We start from the raw sequence: 20,913 nt of genomic DNA on the forward strand, positions 1-20,913 counted from the left end.
GCCCCACCAAATGCTGGCAGGATGTATCCCAATCATCAAAGGGGAAGGAACTGGATGGATGTTCAGAGTGATGCCAGTCTACAGTCTGACTCGTGTTTGTCTGGGAAGAATTCAAATGGACCCCCCAACTTGCTTAGTTGGGGACACATGATATTTGACAAGATTGCAGAGACGCTATTGGAAGACTGAGCTAAGCTGGATGATGACATCACTGTTTTCTACCAAGCTGCTTTATAGATTAAGTAAGGAATAATTGACGATGGGCCGTTGAATTATTAGAAAAATAATGCACACCCGAGGTGGTGATGCGGTCACGACGCGAAGCGGAGTAATAATTGCATTATTCTCATCCAACGCCTCCGTTGATAATTCCAAAACGTCATTTAAACCTAGTAACAGAGGCTTGAGCCGTTGATAACAGACTAATGCAGTTAATAACTAAGTTATGAGAGAGAGGGAGAGAGAAAAAAAACCTCTGTGCGTCTCTCAATAGTGTTCGGCAGCAGTGTCTCTAGTTATAGTGAAACTTAGTTCCTTTTGTTCACGAACAGCGCCGTTGTTGTTACCTCGCTTGTGAGAAATCATATAGTTTTTAAGTTGTTTACTGATAAAATCGTCAGAGTAGCGCTAACAACATTAGCGAGGTGTATGCTAGTGTGTGTGTGCAAACTGTTATGTGTGTGCGGTCTGTGAGGGAGAGAGAGCGGGAGAGATATAAGTGCTTTCCGTACATAAAGCGAAATTTTGTGGCAAAAACATGGACATGATCTGCCGTTTTATCATATTGTTTACTATATTTATTTGTTTGGCCAGTGTCGTCGTGGGTTTTGGTTATTTTGCATTGAAATTTCAACATCAACCATAATGATGATTCAGATTGTCATGAGCTGGGTTTGCTTCTCTGTCTCTCTCTCTCACACACACTTACACATAAATACATACATACTTACACAATTTTACACTCACACACTCAGGCACGCCCATGCTCGTTCTAGCTCTCTTCTCCACCTGTTTGTCATCACAATCAGCACTCGCGCTGCTTGGCGGTGACACCTGTTTCCACTCTGCTCTAATTATTGGCTCTATTTCCAGTGGCTGTGCATGCGGCTCTCTGTCGGATTATTGTGTGTGTCATGCTTATGCTCTTGTTTCGCCCTTCATGTCAGGATACCGTCAGGAGTCTTACCATGTCTTGTCTTGCTGTGTTCATCTAAGTTTTCTCGGTGTCCTGTTGCTGCTTCCAGTGAGCCCAGCCCTACGAGCTCTCTCCAAGTCGGGAGTCCTCTGAGCCTGACCTTCTTCAGTTGTGTTTTGTTCTCATCCAGTTCTGTGTCATTGTACGACAGACTGCCTTGTTTTATGCTTTCATTAAAGACTGTTTTTGACTGACTGCCTTTGCACGTGGATCCTTTATATCATCCGTGACAGAATAATCCAACCAAGATGGATCCAGCAGAGGAGGAACCTTTTCGATCAGCGGTGGAGATTCAGGGAGTCATGCTCGGTAGACATGAGGAGGAGTTGTCTGCCGCCCGTCACACAGTTGAGAGTTTGACCGCGCAGGTAACAGATTTATCTTCCCGTCTACTACAACTGTACCGAGATCCATCAACTCTTTACAGCCGACATCCTCCTCCTGAGCCGCGTGTCAACAACCCCCCCTGTTATGCTGGTGAGCCCACTGAGTGCAGAGCTTTTCTGACTCAATGTGAGGTTGTCTTTTCTCTCCAGCCCCAGACGTATGCGGGAGATCCCGCCCGGATTGCCTTTGTTCTGTCGCTTCTCACGGGACGTGCTCGTGAATGGGGAACTTCCGCTTGGGAGGCACAGACTCCTTGCTGTGGTCGTTTCGAGCTCTTCAAGGAGGAGATGATCAAGGTATTCGATCAATCTGTTTTTGGCCGCGAGGCTTCGCGCCTTCTTGCTGTGCTTCATCAGGGCAGAAGGTCGGTCGCTGACTTCGCCATTGAGTTCCGGACCCTGGCGACTACGTGCAAGTGGAATGAACCTGCTCTGGTCGCTCGCTTTCTGGAGGGACTAAATGTGGATCTTAAAGAGGAGATTTATGCGCGTGGACCGCCGACTCAGCTGGATCAGCTTATTGAACTGGGCATTCGTTTGGACAGATGCTTCGAGCAGCGGAGGCGGGTTCGAGCTTCGAATTCAAGACCACTAGAGACTCTTACACCTGCTGTGGCATCTTCTCCTCTCAAGTCTGATCCTGAACCTATGCAGCTGGGGGGGCTTTGCATCTCTGCGGAGGAACGGCAACGGCGGATTCTGAACCGTCTCTGCCTGTACTGCGGCGCGGCTGGACATTTCGCCTCTTCGTGCCTGTTAAAAGCCAGAGCTCGCCAGTAGACGGAGGAATACTGGCGAGCGCTACTGTCATCCCCTCTTCACCCAGGTCTCGTACGACTGTCTCTGTTGTTCTTCGATGGGCGGAGTTTACTGTCACTGGTCCAGCGCTCATCGATTCGGGGGCAGAGGGCAATTTTATTGACGAGAGATGGGCTAGCGAACAGAAGATCCCCCTGCTGGACTTGAATGACACCACCACAGTCTTTGCCTTAGACGGTAGTGTACTTTCTTCTGTTCACCATATCACCAGTCCGGTGAGCCTTACCGTCTCAGGAAATCACCAAGAGACTATTTCTTTTTTTGTTTTCCAGTCCCCTTATACCCCCATTGTTCTAGGGCATCCCTGGCTTATTCAGCACAACCCTCAGATTGACTGGGTCAAGGGTTCTATTCACTCATGGAATTTGTCGTGTCATGTCAACTGTTTGGTGTCTGCTGTCCCTGCTGTTTCCTCTGTGTCTGTGTTTCAGGAGGAGCCTGGTGATTTGTCGGGAGTTCCGGAGGAGTACCACGATCTGCGGGCGGTCTTCAGCCGCTCCCGGCTACATCCTTGCCGCCTCATCGTCCTTACGACTGTAGCATTGAGCTCCTTCCGGCACCATGCCACCCGCGGTCGATTATACTCTCTCGGCGCCCGAGCGGAGGCTCTAGAGAAATACCTCACAGAGTCCCTCGCTGCGGGATTATTGTTCCATCCTCCTCTCCTGCCGGTGCGGGTTCTTCTTTGTGAAGAAAAGGATGGGTCCTTGCGTCCCTGTATTGATTATCGGGGGCTGAACGGCATAACAGTCAAGAATCGCTATCCCTTGCCTCTTATGTCGTCGGCCTTCGAGATCTTACAGGGCGCAAAGGTCTTCACAAAGCTGGACTTGCGCAATGCCTACCACTTGGTATGTATTAAGGAGGAGACGAGTGGAAGACTGCGTTTAACACCCTGTCGGGCACTTTGAGTACCGGGTTTTACCGTTCGGGCTGGTCAACGCCCCGCTTTTCAGGCCTTAGTTAATGACGCCTTGAGAGATATGCTAAATGTCTTTGTGTTTGTGTATTTGGACGACATTCTTATTTTCTCACCCTCTCTCCAGGTACACGTACAGCATGTCCGCCGAGTTTTGCAGTGCTTGCTTGAGAACCGCCTGTTTGTCAAGGCGGAGAAGTGCATGTTTCATGCCCGGTCTGTCACGTTTCTCGGTTCAGTGGTTTCGGCGGAGGGAATCAGCATGGACCCTGACAAGGTTCGTGCTGTCATTGATTGGCCAGTTCCAGATTCTCGAGTCGCGCTTCAGCGGTTTCTGGGGTTCGCTAATTTTTACCGTCGTTTATCCGAGACTTTAGTCAGGTTGCTGCCCCACTCACTATCCTCACCTCGTCCAAGATTCGATTTGCTTGGTCTGAGGCGGCGCAGGGTGCTTTTGATCGGCTCAAGGGGTTATTTACCTCCGCCCCCATCCTTATCACCCCAGATCCCGAGAGACAGTTTATTGTTGAGGTTGATGCCTCCGACGTCGCGGTAGGAGCTATCTTGTCGCAACGCTCTTCCCTTGACGACAAGGTTCACCCATGTGCTTTCTATTCTCATCGCCTTTCGTCCACCGAGCGCAACTACGACGTCGGTAACCGAGAGCTTTTGGCGATCCGTCTGGCGCTTGGTGAATGGCGACACTGGCTTGAGGGAGCCAGTGTGCCATTTATTGTCTGGACGGATCATCAGAATCTAGAATACATCCGCTCCGCCAAGAGACTTAACGCCCGTCAGGCTCGGTGGGCGCTTTTCTTTGGCCGCTTTGAGTTTTCTATTTCGTTTAGACCCGGTTCTAAGAATCTCAAGCCGGATGCTCTCTCACGTCAGTTCGGCTCGTCAGGGGGTCCCTCGACCAACGAGAGTGTTTTACCTCAGCGTTGTGTGGTCGGGGCGGCCGTCTGGGGAGTGGAACAGGCTGTGAGGAGAGCCCTTTTACGTATCGCCAGACCACTCCGCGCCCCTGAGGGAACGTTATTCGTTCCTGAGGTCGTACGCTCTGCAGTTCTTCGTTGGGGTCACTCATCCAAATTGGTGGCACACCCAGGAGTTAGTACGTTGGCGCGATTCGTCAACGCTTTTGGTGGCCCACTAGAGAACGTGACGCTCGGGCGCCGTTGCTTCCTGTCATGTTTGTGCCCAGACTAAATCTAGTAACACTCCACCGGCAGGTCTTCTTAGACCCCTCCCCATTCCTTCACGTCCGTGGTCTCACATTGCGTTGGATTTTGTGACCGGTCTTCTGCTTTCGGCCGGTAATACGGTCATCCTCACCGTTGTGGACCGATTTTCGAAGGCCGCTCACTTTATCCCTCTCCCTAGACTACCGTCCGCCCGTGAGACCGCCCAGGTTATGGTTGATCACGTGTTCAAGATCCATGGTCTTCCTTCGGACATAGTGTCTGACAGAGGGCCTCAGTTCGCCTCTCAGTTCTGGAGGGAGTTCTGTCGGCAGATAGGGGCATCCCCCAGTCTGTCGTCAGGATTCCATCCACAGACCAATGGGCAAGCCGAGAGGACTAATCAGATTCTGGGTCGCATGTTGCGTAGCTTAACCTCGCGGAACCCCGCATCATGGTGCGACCAACTGTCCTGGGCCGAATATGCCCATAATTCTCTGCCCTCGTCTGCCACTGGGTTATCCCCGTTCGAGTGTTGTCTGGGTTACCCACCTCCTCTATTCACGTCCCAAGAGTCCCAGGCCTCCGTTCCCTCCGTAGAGGCATTTATTCAGAGATGTAAGCGTACCTGGAAGAGGGTGAGATCAGCGTTATGTCGTACCAGAGCACGTACACGTCGAGCCGCTAATCGTCACCGGGTTAGGGCTCCCAGGTATGTTTGTGGTCAGAAGGTGTGGCTTTCCACCCGTAATTTGCCTATGCAGGAGAGTTCTCGTAAGCTGATGCCGCGCTTTATTGGGCCCTTTTCTATTGTGAAGGTTCTCAGTCCGGTCGCGATCAGACTCAAGTTGTCCCGTCAGCTGCGCCGTGTTCACCCTGTCTTTCACGTGTCCTGCGTCAAGCCTGTTGTCCGCGCTCCCACCGTCCCCCTTCCTCCTCCTCCTATTGACGAGGAGGCTTCTGTTTACAGAGTCCGTAAGCTTCTTGACGTCCGTCCTCGAGGGCGTGGCCACCAGTTTTTGGTGGACTGGGAGGGGTACGGTCCTGAGGAGAGGCGTTGGATTCCGGCCCGGGACATTCTGGATCGCCGCTGATCGAGGACTTCACCGTTCTCGCCAGGCTTCTTCTCGGAGCGCCTGGGGCGCTGCTGAGGGAGGGTACTGTCATGAGCTGGGTTTGCTTCTCTGTCTCTCTCTCTCACACACACTTACACATAAATACATACATACTTACACAATTTTACACTCACACACTCAGGCACGCCCATGCTCGTTCTAGCTCTCTTCTCCACCTGTTTGTCATCACAATCAGCGCTCGCGCTGCTTGGCGGTGACACCTGTTTCCACTCTGCTCTAATTATTGGCTCTATTTCCAGTGGCTGTGCATGCGGCTCTCTGTCGGATTATTGTGTGTGTCATGCTTATGCTCTTGTTTCGCCCTTCATGTCAGGATACCGTCAGGAGTCTTACCATGTCTTGTCTTGCTGTGTTCATCTAAGTTTTCTCGGTGTCCTGTTGCTGCTTCCAGTGAGCCCAGCCCCACGAGCTCTCTCCAAGTCGGGAGTCCTCTGAGCCTGACCTTCTTCAGTTGTGTTTTGTTCTCATCCAGTTCTGTGTCATTGTACGACAGACTGCCTTGTTTTATGCTTTCATTAAAGACTGTTTTTGACTGACTGCCTTTGCACGTGGATCCTTTATATCATCCGTGACACAGATGGAAAAACAATGTTTCAAGTCAAAGTTTATTTCTATAGCACGTTTAAAAGCAACAGAGTTGCACCAAAGTGCTGTACAACAGAAACAAATACAATACAGCAAATACAGTATATATATAAAAAAAAAAATCATATTTCAATTTAAAGAATTTAATTTTCTGCTAAAGTGTCTTTGTATTTCAAAACACATTTACAAAATAATCTACATTTCAAAATTCTCAAAGGATTTCAGAACGATGACGATGAAGAAGAAGAAGATTTTACCCTTCTGTTGGTAAAGAGAGTAACATTCTTTAACCAGGATGGTTTTGATGATGGATTGGTCCATGATGCACAGAACGGGCTGCCTCGCATCATAGGAACTGTGAAAACACATACAATATTAACATTAAATTCAGAAGAATCATTCAGTTCATTAAAATCATGACTTCACCACAATTTGTAATTTGATTCACTTTCAGTATCTCATAATCACCATCATCGTCGGCTCTGATTCTTCATTACAGATCTTATAAAGCTTGTCACTGATCTCATTTAATTTCAAACTGATGTTCACATCTGAATCAATTCTGTTTCATTTGTGTCGGATGTTCTGATCTGATTCTTTGAGACTGATCTGTGAGGTTTCATCCGTTAGTCTCTCACTCACCCCCAGACTCGTCCATACTTCTTGAAACACTCCACATCAAAATTGTAAAACCCCTGAAAGTGCAGAGACAGATGTGTTCACGTTTAGAGTAAAATCCAAAGATTCATAGAAGACGCACTGCATGAGGACTATGAAAAGAAATGAAGCTAAAGTAACGACACCCAGGTTCACGTTAGATATATTTATTAAAGCGAGAGGATCTTCAAACCTGTGCTTTGAGTTGAGATGGACTGACAGAAAACCAGTCCATCATCATCCAAATGTGTCCAAAGGTCAGTTTAACATGATAACGGATTCATGCTGTATGTGCTTTAAAACTAAAACCTCACCTTCTTATATTCCAGCATCGTTCCGAAGAATGGAAGAGGTTTAGGACCCGGGATGCCCAGCTTCTTGAAGAAACTGTGAGGCCAGGATCCATATCTGGAAATAACATAAGAGCCATGCACGTCCTGATTTTTCTGAGTTAGATGTTTTAGACAGATATTATGACATTAACAGCAGCAGATTTTGCTACTGAATGCTTTGATTGTTAAACATTCAGCAGAAGAATGTCACCTGATGACTTTAATTCTTCAAACTCATTACTTACTCATTTATATTGAGATTCCAGAACTAGAACTAATTATTCAGTGTAAGAGTGTCACAGGTCACTTACATATACAGAAGTGCCACAAACAGCATGAGCAGAGCCCATGTTTCAGCGGAGAAGAACAGACCGTAGCTCATGTTTTCTCCCCCGGGACGCTCAGACTATAGAAACACTGGCGACGAGGAGCAACAGCTTTATTCTGTGCTTACATTACACATTAACCAATGGAGAAAGTGCAAACACGAGTGTGTCCAAGCTCTGAAGACCCTCGCAAACACACCCACGCTCACCTCTGACCAGACTCACTGCTGTCACTCACAGCTTAGTCATCCAAAGACTGTTCATAACTTTTTATATTCAGTTACATAAAAACATAGACTGGTCAAATTTGATACCAAAAATGACACTGATTACCTGTTGGTGAACTGCTGGTTGGTTAGTTCTTCAGTCATGGTCTTAACATAGTAGCTATGTTTATGTTAATATGTGTTTATTCTCTGGTCTAGTCATAATTCCTGCTTTAAACCAGGTGTTTTATTTCTTTCTTATAGGGCAGAAGGTCGGTCGCTGACTTCGCCATTGAGTTCGGACCCTGGCGACTACGTGCAAGTGGAATGAACCTGCTCTGGTCGCCGCTTTCTGGAGGGACTAAATGTGGATCTTAAAGAGGAGATTTATGCGCGTGGACCGCCGACTCAGCTGGATCAGCTTATTGAACTGGGCATTCGTTTGGACAGATGCTTCGAGCAGCGGAGGCGGGTTCGAGCTTAATTCAAGACCACTAGAGACTCTTACACCTGCTGTGGCATCTTCTCCTCTCAAGTCTGATCCTGAACCTATGCAGCTGGGGGGGCTTTGCATCTCTGCGGAGGAACGGCAACGGCGGATTCTGAACCGTCTCTGCCTGTACTGCGGCGCGGCTGGACATTTCGCCTCTTCGTGCCTGTTAAAGCCAGAGCTCGCCAGTAGACGGAGGAATACTGGCGGCGCCTACTGTCATCCCTCTTCACCCAGGTCTCGTACGACTGTCTCTGTTGTTCTTCGATGGGCGGAGTTTACTGTCACTGGTCCAGCGCTCATCGATTCGGGGGCAGAGGGCAATTTTATTGACGAGAGATGGGCTAGCGAACAGAAGATCCCCCTGCTGGACTTGAATGACACCACCACAGTCTTTGCCTTAGACGGTAGTGTACTTTCTTCTGTTCACCATATCACCAGTCCGGTGAGCCTTACCGTCTCAGGAAATCACCAAGAGACTATTTCTTTTTTTGTTTTCCAGTCCCCTTATACCCCCATTGTTCTAGGGCATCCCTGGCTTATTCAGCACAACCCTCAGATTGACTGGGTCAAGGGTTCTATTCACTCATGGAATTTGTCGTGTCATGTCAACTGTTTGGTGTCTGCTGTCCCTGCTGTTTCCTCTGTGTCTGTGTTTCAGGAGGAGCCTGGTGATTTGTCGGGAGTTCCGGAGGAGTACCACGATCTGCGGGCGGTCTTCAGCCGTTCCCGGGCTACATCCTTGCCGCCTCATCGTCCTTACGACTGTAGCATTGAGCTCCTTCCGGGCACCATGCCACCCCGGTCGATTATACTCTCTCGGCGCCCGAGCGGAGGCTCTAGAGAAATACCTCACAGAGTCCCTCGCTGCGGGATTATTGTTCCATCCTCCTCTCCTGCCGGTGCGGGTTCTTCTTTGTGAAGAAAAGGATGGGTCCTTGCGTCCCTGTATTGATTATCGGGGGCTGAACGGCATAACAGTCAAGAATCGCTATCCCTTGCCTCTTATGTCGTCGGCCTTCGAGATCTTACAGGGCGCAAAGGTCTTCACAAAGCTGGACTTGCGCAATGCCTACCACTTGGTATGTATTAAGGAGGGAGACGAGTGGAAGACTGCGTTTAACACCCCTGTCGGGCACTTTGAGTACCGGGTTTTACCGTTCGGGCTGGTCAACGCCCCCGCCGTTTTTCAGGCCTTAGTTAATGACGTCTTGAGAGATATGCTAAATGTCTTTGTGTTTGTGTATTTGGACGACATTCTTATTTTCTCACCCTCTCTCCAGGTACACGTACAGCATGTCCGCCGAGTTTTGCAGTGCTTGCTTGAGAACCGCCTGTTTGTCAAGGCGGAGAAGTGCATGTTTCATGCCCGGTCTGTCACGTTTCTCGGTTCAGTGGTTTCGGCGGAGGGAATCAGCATGGACCCTGACAAGGTTCGTGCTGTCATTGATTGGCCAGTTCCAGATTCTCGAGTCGCGCTTCAGCGGTTTCTGGGGTTCGCTAATTTTTACCGTCGTTTTATCCGAGACTTTAGTCAGGTTGCTGCCCCACTCACTATCCTCACCTCGTCCAAGATTCGATTTGCTTGGTCTGAGGCGGCGCAGGGTGCTTTTGATCGGCTCAAGGGGTTATTTACCTCCGCCCCCATCCTTATCACCCCAGATCCCGAGAGACAGTTTATTGTTGAGGTTGATGCCTCCGACGTCGCGGTAGGAGCTATCTTGTCGCAACGCTCTTCCCTTGACGACAAGGTTCACCCATGTGCTTTCTATTCTCATCGCCTTTCGTCCACCGAGCGCAACTACGACGTCGGTAACCGAGAGCTTTTGGCGATCCGTCTGGCGCTTGGTGAATGGCGACACTGGCTTGAGGGAGCCAGTGTGCCATTTATTGTCTGGACGGATCATCAGAATCTAGAATACATCCGCTCCGCCAAGAGACTTAACGCCCGTCAGGCTCGGTGGGCGCTTTTCTTTGGCCGCTTTGAGTTTTCTATTTCGTTTAGACCCGGTTCTAAGAATCTCAAGCCGGATGCTCTCTCACGTCAGTTCGGCTCGTCAGGGGTCCCTCGACCAACGAGTGTTTTACCTCAGCGTTGTGTGGTCGGGCGGCCGTCTGGGGAGTGGAACAGGCTGTGAGGAGAGCCCTTTTACGTATCGCCAGACCACTCCGCGCCCCTGAGGGAACGTTATTCGTTCCTGAGGTCGTACGCTCTGCAGTTCTTCGTTGGGGTCACTCATCCAAATTGGTGGCACACCCAGGAGTTAGGGGTACGTTGGCGCGATTCGTCAACGCTTTTGGTGGCCCACTAGAGAACGTGACGCTCGGGCGCCGTTGCTTCCTGTCATGTTTGTGCCCAGACTAAATCTAGTAACACTCCACCGGCAGGTCTTCTTAGACCCTCCCCATTCCTTCACGTCCGTGGTCTCACATTGCGTTGGATTTTGTGACCGGTCTTCTGCTTTCGGCCGTAATACGGTCATCCTCACCGTTGTGGACCGATTTTGAAGGCCGCTCACTTTATCCCTCTCCCTAGACTACCGTCCGCCCGTGAGACCGCCCAGGTTATGGTTGATCACGTGTTCAAGATCCATGGTCTTCCTTCGGACATAGTGTCTGACAGAGGGCCTCAGTTCGCCTCTCAGTTCTGGAGGGAGTTCTGTCGGCAGATAGGGGCATCCCCAGTCTGTCGTCAGGATTCCATCCACAGACCAATGGGCAAGCCGAGAGGACTAATCAGATTCTGGGTCGCATGTTGCGTAGCTTAACCTCGCGGAACCCGCATCATGGTGCGACCAACTGTCCTGGGCCGAATATGCCCATAATTCTCTGCCCTCGTCTGCCACTGGGTTATCCCCGTTCGAGTGTTGTCTGGGTTACCCACCTCCTCTATTCACGTCCCAAGAGTCCCAGGCCTCCGTTCCCTCCGTAGAGGCATTTATTCAGAGATGTAAGCGTACCTGGAAGAGGGTGAGATCAGCGTTATGTCGCACCAGAGCACGCACACGCCGAGCCGCTAATCGTCACCGGGTTAGGGCTCCCAGGTATGTTTGTGGTCAGAAGGTGTGGCTTTCCACCCGTAATTTGCCTATGCAGGAGAGTTCTCGTAAGCTGATGCCGCGCTTTATTGGGCCCTTTTCTATTGTGAAGGTTCTCAGTCCGGTCGCGATCAGACTCAAGTTGTCCCGTCAGCTGCGCCGTGTTCACCCTGTCTTTCACGTGTCCTGCGTCAAGCCTGTTGTCCGCGCTCCCACCCGTCCCCCTTCCTCCTCCTCCTATTGACGAGGAGGCTTCTGTTTACAGAGTCCGTAAGCTTCTTGACGTCCGTCCTCGAGGGCGTGGCCACCAGTTTTTGGTGGACTGGGAGGGGTACGGTCCTGAGGAGAGGCGTTGGATTCCGGCCCGGGACATTCTGGATCGCTCGCTGATCGAGGACTTCTACCGTTCTCGCCAGGCTTCTTCTCGGGAGCGCCTGGGGCGCTGTTGAGGAGGGGTACTGTCATGAGCTGGGTTTGCTTCTCTGTCTCTCTCTCACACACACTTACACATAAATACATACATACTTACACAATTTTACACTCACACACTCAGGCACGCCCATGCTCGTTCTAGCTCTCTTCTCCAACTGTTTGTCATCACAATCAGCGCTCGCGCTGCTTGGCGGTGACACCTGTTTCCACTCTGCTCTAATTATTGGCTCTATTTCCAGTGGCTGTGCATGCGGCTCTCTGTCGGATTATTGTGTGTGTCATGCTTATGCTCTTGTTTCGCCCTTCATGTCAGGATACCGTCAGGAGTCTTACCATGTCTTGTCTTGCTGTGTTCATCTAAGTTTTCTCGGTGTCCTGTTGCTGCTTCCAGTGAGCCCAGCCCTACGAGCTCTCTCCAAGTCGGGAGTCCTCTGAGCCTGACCTCCTTCAGTTGTGTTTTGTTCTCATCCAGTTCTGTGTCATTGTACGACAGACTGCCTTGTTTTGCGTTTTCATTAAAGACTGTTTTTGACTGACTGCCTTTGCACGTGGATCCTTTATATCATCCGTGACACAGATGGAAAAACAATGTTTCAAGTCAAAGTTTATTTCTATAGCACGTTTAAAAGCAACAGAGTTGCACCAAAGTGCTGTACAACAGAAACAAATACAATACAGCAAATACAGTATATATATAAAAAAAAAAAAAATCATATGAAAATTAAAAACATAAAACAGAATCTAAGCCAAATTGGCAACAGAGCCTTAAGTAGGCATTATTCAAAAGCCAGGGAGAACAAATAAGATTTGAGAGCAGACTTAAAACTAGCTTGTGAAGAAGCGAGTCTCACATTTACAGGCAGACTATTCCAGAGTTTCGGGGCAGTAGCTGAAAAAGCCCGGCCATCCTTGGTTTTACAGCGACAACGAGGGACCGTTAAGAGAAACTGATTACTGGACCTAAGAGCTCTTTGAGGAGAGTAAGCCATCAGAAGGTCACTGATATATTTTGGTGCAAGGCCAGCTAACGCCTTGTACACAAAAACAGCTATTTTAAAATCGATTCTGAACTTTACAGGAAGCCAGTGTAAAGATGCTAAGATAGGAGAAATGTGATCCTTCTTTCTTGTTCCAGTAAGAAGCCTTGCTGCAGCATTCTGGACAATTTGTAAACAAGAAATCGCCGTTTGAGGCAGTCCACAATAAAGGGAATTACAGTAGTCCAGGCGAGATGTTATGAAAGCATGTATTACAGTCTCCAAGTCTTTATGAGGCAACAACTGTTTCAACTTAGCAATGGATCTCAGATGGAAAAAGCTGCCCTTTATCACTGTACTAATTTGTTTATCGAAGTTGAGAAACTAATCAAATGTAACCCCAAGATTTCTTACATAAGGCTGAACACTAGCGGAAAGGGACCCTAAATTAAAATCGGATGAAGTTCTAGAGTGACCTAAAATCAAAATTTCACTTTTGCTTTCGTTTAACTGTAGAAAATTATCAGCCATCCAACCTTTTATCTCCTCAAGACAATCGTACAGCACATCCAAAGAGACACCGCAGTCAGTTTTTGCTGGAAGATAAAACTGTGTATCGTCAGCATAACAGTGGTAGGAGATTTTATATTTCTTAAAAATGGCACCCAAAGGAAGCATGTATAATGAAAAAAGAAGAGGGCCTAAGATGGAACCTTGGGGCACGCCACATGACAAAGGAGCCAATGAAGTAGAAAACTTCCCAATACTCACTGAGAAGGTTCTATCTTTAAGATAAGAGGCCAACCACTGCAGAGCGACACCCTGAATACCCACCAACTTTTCCAGCCGCTGTAACAGAATACTATGATCGATTGTGTCGAATGCCGCACTAAGATCCAACAAAACAAGTACCGCATAAGAACCAGTGTCAAGAACTTGCAGAAGGTCATTGCTGACTTTCACCAATGCAGTTTCAGTGCTGTGTAGTGATCTAAAACCCGACTGGAAAGTGTCTAGAACATTGGACATACTAATGTAGGAATCCAACTGACTGTAGACAACTCTCTCTAACAGTTTTCAGATAAAAGGTAATTTGGAAATAGGCCTGAAATTACTGAAAATAGAATGGTCAAGATGAGGTTTCTTTAGCAGAGGATGAACTATAGCATGTTTAAAACTAGCCGGTACAACTCCACTTTCCAAAGAGTTATTAATGATAGCTGTTACAGCCGGACTCAAGGTTGCAAACACTTCCTTAAGTAGACGAGCTGGAATGACATCAGACTCACAGGTGGACAATTTAACCTTAGAAACAATACCAGCTAGCTGTACAGAGGAAATGGGGTGAAAACAGGTTAACAACTCTGTAGGTGAACAGCTCAATGGAGGATCAAATATTGATGGCTTAATAGAAGCTCTGATATCCTGTACTTTATTGTCAAAAAATTTTACATTTTAAGTTTATTCAATGTTGGCTTGCTGTCTGGGACACGGACCTTGTTGCAGCGGTTCAGCTGTGGATTTGTTTCTGTGATAATTATATGTAGGCCTAAGGTGTTATTTAAAGAAATAAAACATATTTTCATGATAAAATGATCAAAAAGATGGCAGGTAGGGTAGGGGACATGTCCGGCGAACACGACTTCTTATGTTGAGAGAACAACATTTATTTCCCGTGGCCATGCGTTTAATGCACGAACCTGCGTGACCATAGCAACCTTGTATATTCAGACATTAATATTATGAATAAATGTGTGTTTTGTTCTTATATTTACTGACTGTTCACTTTGATGTTTGAACTTTATATTTATTAGTAGTTTTTGTTGTGGTATCTAGATTTGTAAAACTGTTATCTAAAATTTGGGAATCAAAAATAACGATAACAACACTATTTTATATTTTTGTTGCAGGGCAAGTAAACATTTTGAACCACTAGCCCGACACTCACTGGTCAAGAGCAGTGATTTCCCTCTTTTCTTTAATAACATGACACAGAGAGCAGCAGTACTATATTAATATCCAAATAACAGATCTAATGTTACACAATTTAACACAGTTGTTTGCTTTCACTTAAGACATGCCCATTTAAGCGAATACTCGACAAGACCGATATATTAAGTAATTTAGTGTTGCATAAGTAGCTTTCCATGCACGCAAGTGAGTCAGTCAACCAGTAACGCATTGAGATCTTTTTTGTGGCTTAGCCTATTGCATTTAAAAACTAGCTCTTCCCGCATTATTTTCTCATTTATGCATGTTCTTTTCATAAAAACAAAATGTGCGCACATATATTGCTTTAAACTTTAAAGTTTAAAGACGTTCGTTATCTGGTAGGCCTATTATCTGGAAACATCAGACACAATTAATTGCTTTGCTTCCAAAGTCATATGCAACTTTTGTTAACTAATATAGCATATAACAAGAGTTATTTTATTTACAACAGTAAATTAATATGTATGATAGGCCTATTTAGTAACATACAGAATCGCTTAGCCTACATCAGGATCACAATGTGTCATTAGACCTAAATTCCACATACCTATTTCATATAGGCTAGCCTATTTAATTTTATTTTGGATATAGGCTATGATAATGATGATAATGCTGATGATGATAATACTAACAGTACTACAACTCGTAATAAAGAAAGGAAGAATAGCCTATTGGGCTGCATGGTATGTGCAGTATGGGTTAATATAATAATTCTTAATTCTGCGCTTTATTAAATTCAAAACATTTTAGTAATTTATTCATAATATTAATTTCTGAATATACAAGGTTGCTATTGTCACGCAGGTTCGTGCATTACTCACATGGCCACGAGAAATAAATGTTCGCCGAACATGTCCCCTACCCTACCTGCCATCTTTTTGATCATTTTATCATGAAAATATGTTTTATTTCTTTAAATAACACCTTAGGCCTACATATAATTATCACAGAAACAAATCCACAGCTGAACCGCGGCAACAAGTAGTGGTGTTTTCGTAATCAGCGTTACCTATTTGAAGGAATCAGTTGAATGGATTGAACTCACTCGTTAAAACAGTTACTTGGCGCCACCTAGTGTCTGTTTTAGTTTCATATTAAACGTATCATTTAATTGATTGACATATTGACATATTTCTGCATTCAAAATTTAAAACATTAATTTCATAACATTTTATGCATTTGTAGGCTTATTGCAGTGTAAATGCTTTCAGTAATGATGTATCTGATGGCTTTTGTTGACACTGATTGGATTTTTACTAGTAACAGCCTTTTATTATTTTAACTGAGTTTATCGATTGGAATTAAGAACGTGGCATTCCATATTCATGATGCATGCATTTAATACGTTTTTTTTTTTTTTTTTTTTAAATGCCCCTGGACATCAATTTACAGGTTTGTTTCTGATGCTGTCAATGTTGTTTTTGGTTACATTAAAAAAATGCAGTTAGCTCAAAAAACTGAGGCCACACGACAGGCGCTGTTTGGATGAGCATGATGCGTGTATGTTCAATACATGTTGTGTGTGTTTCACTAGCTCCGTTCCCATGGACACCTCTTGTTTGACCCAATTCTGGGTATTTCCAGCCTAAAACGTGTGATTAATCCGTATCTAAAGCCGTGTCTACACCAAGAGAACCCATTATAATCAGTTGATGCGGTGACTGTCCACACGGGAAGAGGCGCGAGGCGACCAATCTTTTACAGTAACCTCCTTCTATTCCGAATATTGGAAACATGCCTTGTATGCTTTGAAAGTGAAACCTAAAAAAAACAGTGCGCATAAGAGAGCGATTGCACGCTTTTGCGAGCTTCAGCAAATGCACACGATCAGCAGGCTTCCCAGCCGAAACAACCCCCCACGTGAAACTGAAATAATAACGGTGATATAAGATTTTGGCCATATCGCCCATCTAAGTAATTCATCCCACACTATCAACAGGCGCGTCATGTAGGCTACACTTCTTGTACTTCGTTTGGGCACCACAAGGTGTCACTGTGGCCTCAAGCTTACCCTTCGACTACTCTGGCTCGATTGCTTTTCCTGACGTAAAACACGCCCTCCTCATTACCCTACGGACAAAGAAATGTATAAATAAATAAATGTGGAAATATAGAAATGTGGAAATAAATACGTAAATAAATACATAAATGTGGAAATAAATAAATGTATAAATAAATAAATGTGGAAAAAATACATAAATAAGGAAATAAAATTATAAATAATTATTTATTTTTGCTTTTTTTACTTTACTTTGTACATTTAATTATATATTTATTTTTGCTTTTTTACATTTCTTTGTACATTTATTTATTTATTTCTAATTATGGCAGGATTGGCATTCCATATGTTTAGGGTAGGGGTGTATGGAGGACCAAACCTGCAAAAACAATAATTAAATAAATCCGCAAATAAATCCACAAAATAACACATAAATAAATAAATAAATAAATGTGCAAATAAATACATAAATAAATATATAAATCCACATATTCCTGTATAAATAAATATATAAATAATTAAATGTGCGAGAAAATAAATAATTAAATAGCATTTTTGTAATTATTTCCCCCAACATTCGTTTAATTTAAAGGAAATGCTAAACTGAAAGTTTTTTTTTTTTTTCTCCCCTTTCAAACGATTATTCATTTTTGAATGTAGTTCATTTCCATCAAGGCGGAAAGAAGGTCGATTTCCCAGTTGCTCCGCGAGTCGTTGACTACGTTTACATGGACATCAGTAATCTAATTATTTACCTTATTCTGAATAAGGCAATATTATGATTAAGGTGTTTACATGAGTTGCTTTTAGAATAATCCTTTCATGTTCCCGTTTTACATGTTATAGTACATAGATCGATTAATGGCATGCGTCATTACGTCACCACGCGACGCTATCCGACGTCTCCTCCAGAATTTCACGTATAAACATATAGTTCGTCTTCGTGATGATGCCATATACAGTTTTGGGTGTTTCATTTTTAATTTTATGAAAGCTTCAAGTGCAGTTAATTATATGTACGTGCACAGACGACCGTGGTGTTGAAGCTCTTTTATTTGCCGTCAAGCGGTTGATCGCTGCCGTGTGTCCTGTCGCAAACTGCGGTGAGCAGTCCAACACGACGGTAATAGCATGGTGTTTACATGTCTGTACTGCACTACAATAATGCGACTAAAATAGGAATACTCCACATGTCTTAATTCGATTTGTGTTTACTTCGATTATGACTTTAGCTGGATTAAGGTCATCAAAAATCTTTGCTTACATGGTAGACTCTTAATCAGAGTATTGTCGTAATCGTATTAAAATCTGAGTATTGATGGACATTAGGTATACACCGGGAAATGATTTTGTTTAGACTAAAAATTGAGTGTTTAATCTTATCATTATACATTACTGACACTCTATCTTCCGATTTGATAATGTTAAGTGCTTTGACACAATCTGTATTTTAGACTTTAGGTTTATTTGACAACTGTAACTCAGATTTGTTTAAAATGATCAAATGCTGTTGTATGGTACGTCCCAATTCGCCTATTTATACTATGCCCTAAACTGTATGTATCCTTTTTGTGTAGAAAATGTACATATTTTTGGTTTGTAGCAGAAGATTAGAAACGGTTTAGAACATACTAAACCTACCCTTTACAGGAAACTTTCTGACCTCAGTCTGTGTGTATTCAGGTCTGAACCCATGTGCTACAGATCGCCTATATGCACTTCAGACAGGAGTATAGACCTCTCCAGGCCAGCAGACATGAGTGTGTTTAGGGCAGAGATCATTTATTACTCCGAGCTAAATACATGTATGTATAAATACATAGTATATTAAAGATTTGAAATCCATCTGAATAATTGTGTTTTCTTCAATTACAAGTTGCCTATATTTAGGTAGGTCACAACTACCTGTAAGTCACTTTTTGATGCCATTGGTATAAGACAATCAATACTGACAGCATACAGACAAGTTGTCCTCTGGGCCTGTGGTGTTCCGAGCAGCCCTTACCTGCATGTGTTAAGTCAGACATTAGAAGACAGTTTACAGAGGAAGGAGGTTTTGAATGGCCCCATTTTGTTGACCATCAATAAAAAATAATCACAATCACAAATTGTCTTACTGTATAAAAACTTGTTTATGAAGTTTACATTAGCTATATATCAAGCATATCTGCATTTATGGTTAATTCAATTCAGTTTTATTTATATAGCACTAAATTATAAATATTATTTCATAGCACTGTTAATATCCAACCAAAAACACAACATTGCAGCTGTTAATTAACAAATATATATATTTATATAGATCTAGATGCACAAAACATATTCTACCGAAAGAAAAATATACCATCTGACCCATTTAAAAACATTTAACAATCTTTCAGTCTGGGTACCACACTAATGTGTTGTTGAAGTGTGTTAAATCGTGAATGCTGTGCTAGATACACGCCAGCAGCCTCATCTTGTTGATGCTCTGGAGGGATCTGGAAAGAGGAGCAGGTGTAGTGGAAGACAGACAGTGCTGCGTTCTCGTGGAGCCTGTGGTGACCTGCAGTATTTCTCTCTCAGCCGGGAGCAGCAAACACAAGTTTAGATCACATTCACTGCTGACCATGCTTCTCCGCTCGGCCTCCATCACATCTGCATCTCCATCAGGAGTGAAGCTGCAGTCCAGTAGAGGTGTTAATAACAGCTGGCCTCCACTGCTTCAGATCTTCACACTCTCATCATCCAAAGCCTTATAAACACATGGCATGACAAAAAATTACCAATTAGCTGAGCAAACAATGTTACTAAGCTGTCACTACACTTGATAGTTAAAATATTAGCAAACTGAGGTTAACTTACCAGCTATGCCTTCTCATATGGTAACGTTTTTACACGGTTTTTAAAAGTATAACGATATTGCTAACGCTTACAAGCTAGCTGTGGTGCTTTACAACAACTTATATACATCTCGTTGTGTCTCATTATTTAAATAATTATGTTCACTGATATGGTAGTTAGCAAATGTTAAAAAACCATTTTCGTGGAGCATCATCTCTGACGGATCCGTGAGCATCATGTATCCCGCCGGCGGCCGAACCACAGGCGGACCGGGACCCGATGAAGCTGCCGTGTGCACCGAAGAAACCGCACCGAGTCTCACAAAGCTCTTGCTTCGGCATCCCATGTTGAACTGCATCATATCGCCGGGATGATAATCTTCCGGTATAAAGTGATCGCACCACCTCGTTGTTTTGAAGCAGATGCATCAGTGAAGTCCCGTCTCTTCAGCGGCACAAATGCACCGAGGCCCGGAAGACACCGTTCTTGTCAGGAAACCTGTGGACTCGATGTCCTGACAGGCTGGAGTTTGTGCAACCTTCACAAACACAATAATTTACCACGACAATGATAAATTGAAATGAAAATAACTACCGAAAACACACTGACTCGCTCGCACTGAATACCAGCAGCGCGCGGCACACGACTCCCTCTCGTGACGTAATGTGACGCAATGTTGAGAAAAAAGCGCTTTTTGAGAGCTGTCAAGGAAACCGTTACTTTTTCTTCTAAATTTGTGCCCTCACGCCTTGTAAAACATTTTCAAACCCTGCAATAACGGTTCATATGACATTTTCATACAAGGTTATATGTTGCGCAGGCAAACAATCGAACGCAGAACTTTTATAACGATCAACAATGGTGGCATAAAGACCGCCTTCTCTGATGCTTGATAGACACCCCCTCATTAGCATGTTGAGTTGAGGAAAAATAAATACTGAACTACATTCAAAAATGAATAATCGTTTGAAAGGGGAGAAAAAAAAAACTTTCAGTTTAGCATTTCCTTTAGCATTTTTTAAATTATTTCCCCCAACATTCGTTTAATTTATTTATTTATTTTCTCGCACATTTAATTATTTATATATTTATTTATACAGGAATATGTGGATTTATATATTTATTTATGTATTTATTTGCACATATTTATTTATGTATTATTTTGTGGATTTATTTGCGTATTTATTTATTTATTGTTTTTGCAGGTTTGGTCCTCCATAGGGGTGGGGTTAGGTACTCCAGTGAAAGTATACATTTATATACAAAATATAACTGCATCGGAGTCACTCTTTTTACGTGGTCCGACGCAGCGCTGGTGTTGAACCAGTGGATCCGTGCATGGACCACGGCTGATGCCCATCACTGACTTACATTGGTATCACTTCTGTGAGCCCATCACTGAATTTTCGGTGATTCCGTG

At 44.6% G+C, this 20,913-nt stretch overlaps 1 protein-coding gene across 1 annotated transcript; it reads right to left on the reverse strand.

The window, feature by feature from the left end:
- Positions 1-6,416: 6,416 nt before the first annotated feature.
- LOC131521521 (cytochrome P450 3A27-like) lies at positions 6,417-7,851 on the reverse strand. The gene is made up of 4 exons (XM_058746321.1): positions 7,522-7,851; positions 7,193-7,286; positions 6,864-6,916; positions 6,417-6,576 (listed from the first exon to the last, which is right to left on the reverse strand). Exons 1-4 carry the CDS (start codon positions 7,590-7,592, stop codon positions 6,417-6,419), a joined length of 378 nt encoding a protein of 125 aa, XP_058602304.1. The 5' UTR covers positions 7,593-7,851.
- Positions 7,852-20,913: the final 13,062 nt, after the last annotated feature.

Source organism: Onychostoma macrolepis, chromosome 02 (genome assembly GCF_012432095.1).
Source record: "Onychostoma macrolepis isolate SWU-2019 chromosome 02, ASM1243209v1, whole genome shotgun sequence".
Taxonomy (NCBI): Eukaryota; Metazoa; Chordata; class Actinopteri; order Cypriniformes; family Cyprinidae; genus Onychostoma; species Onychostoma macrolepis.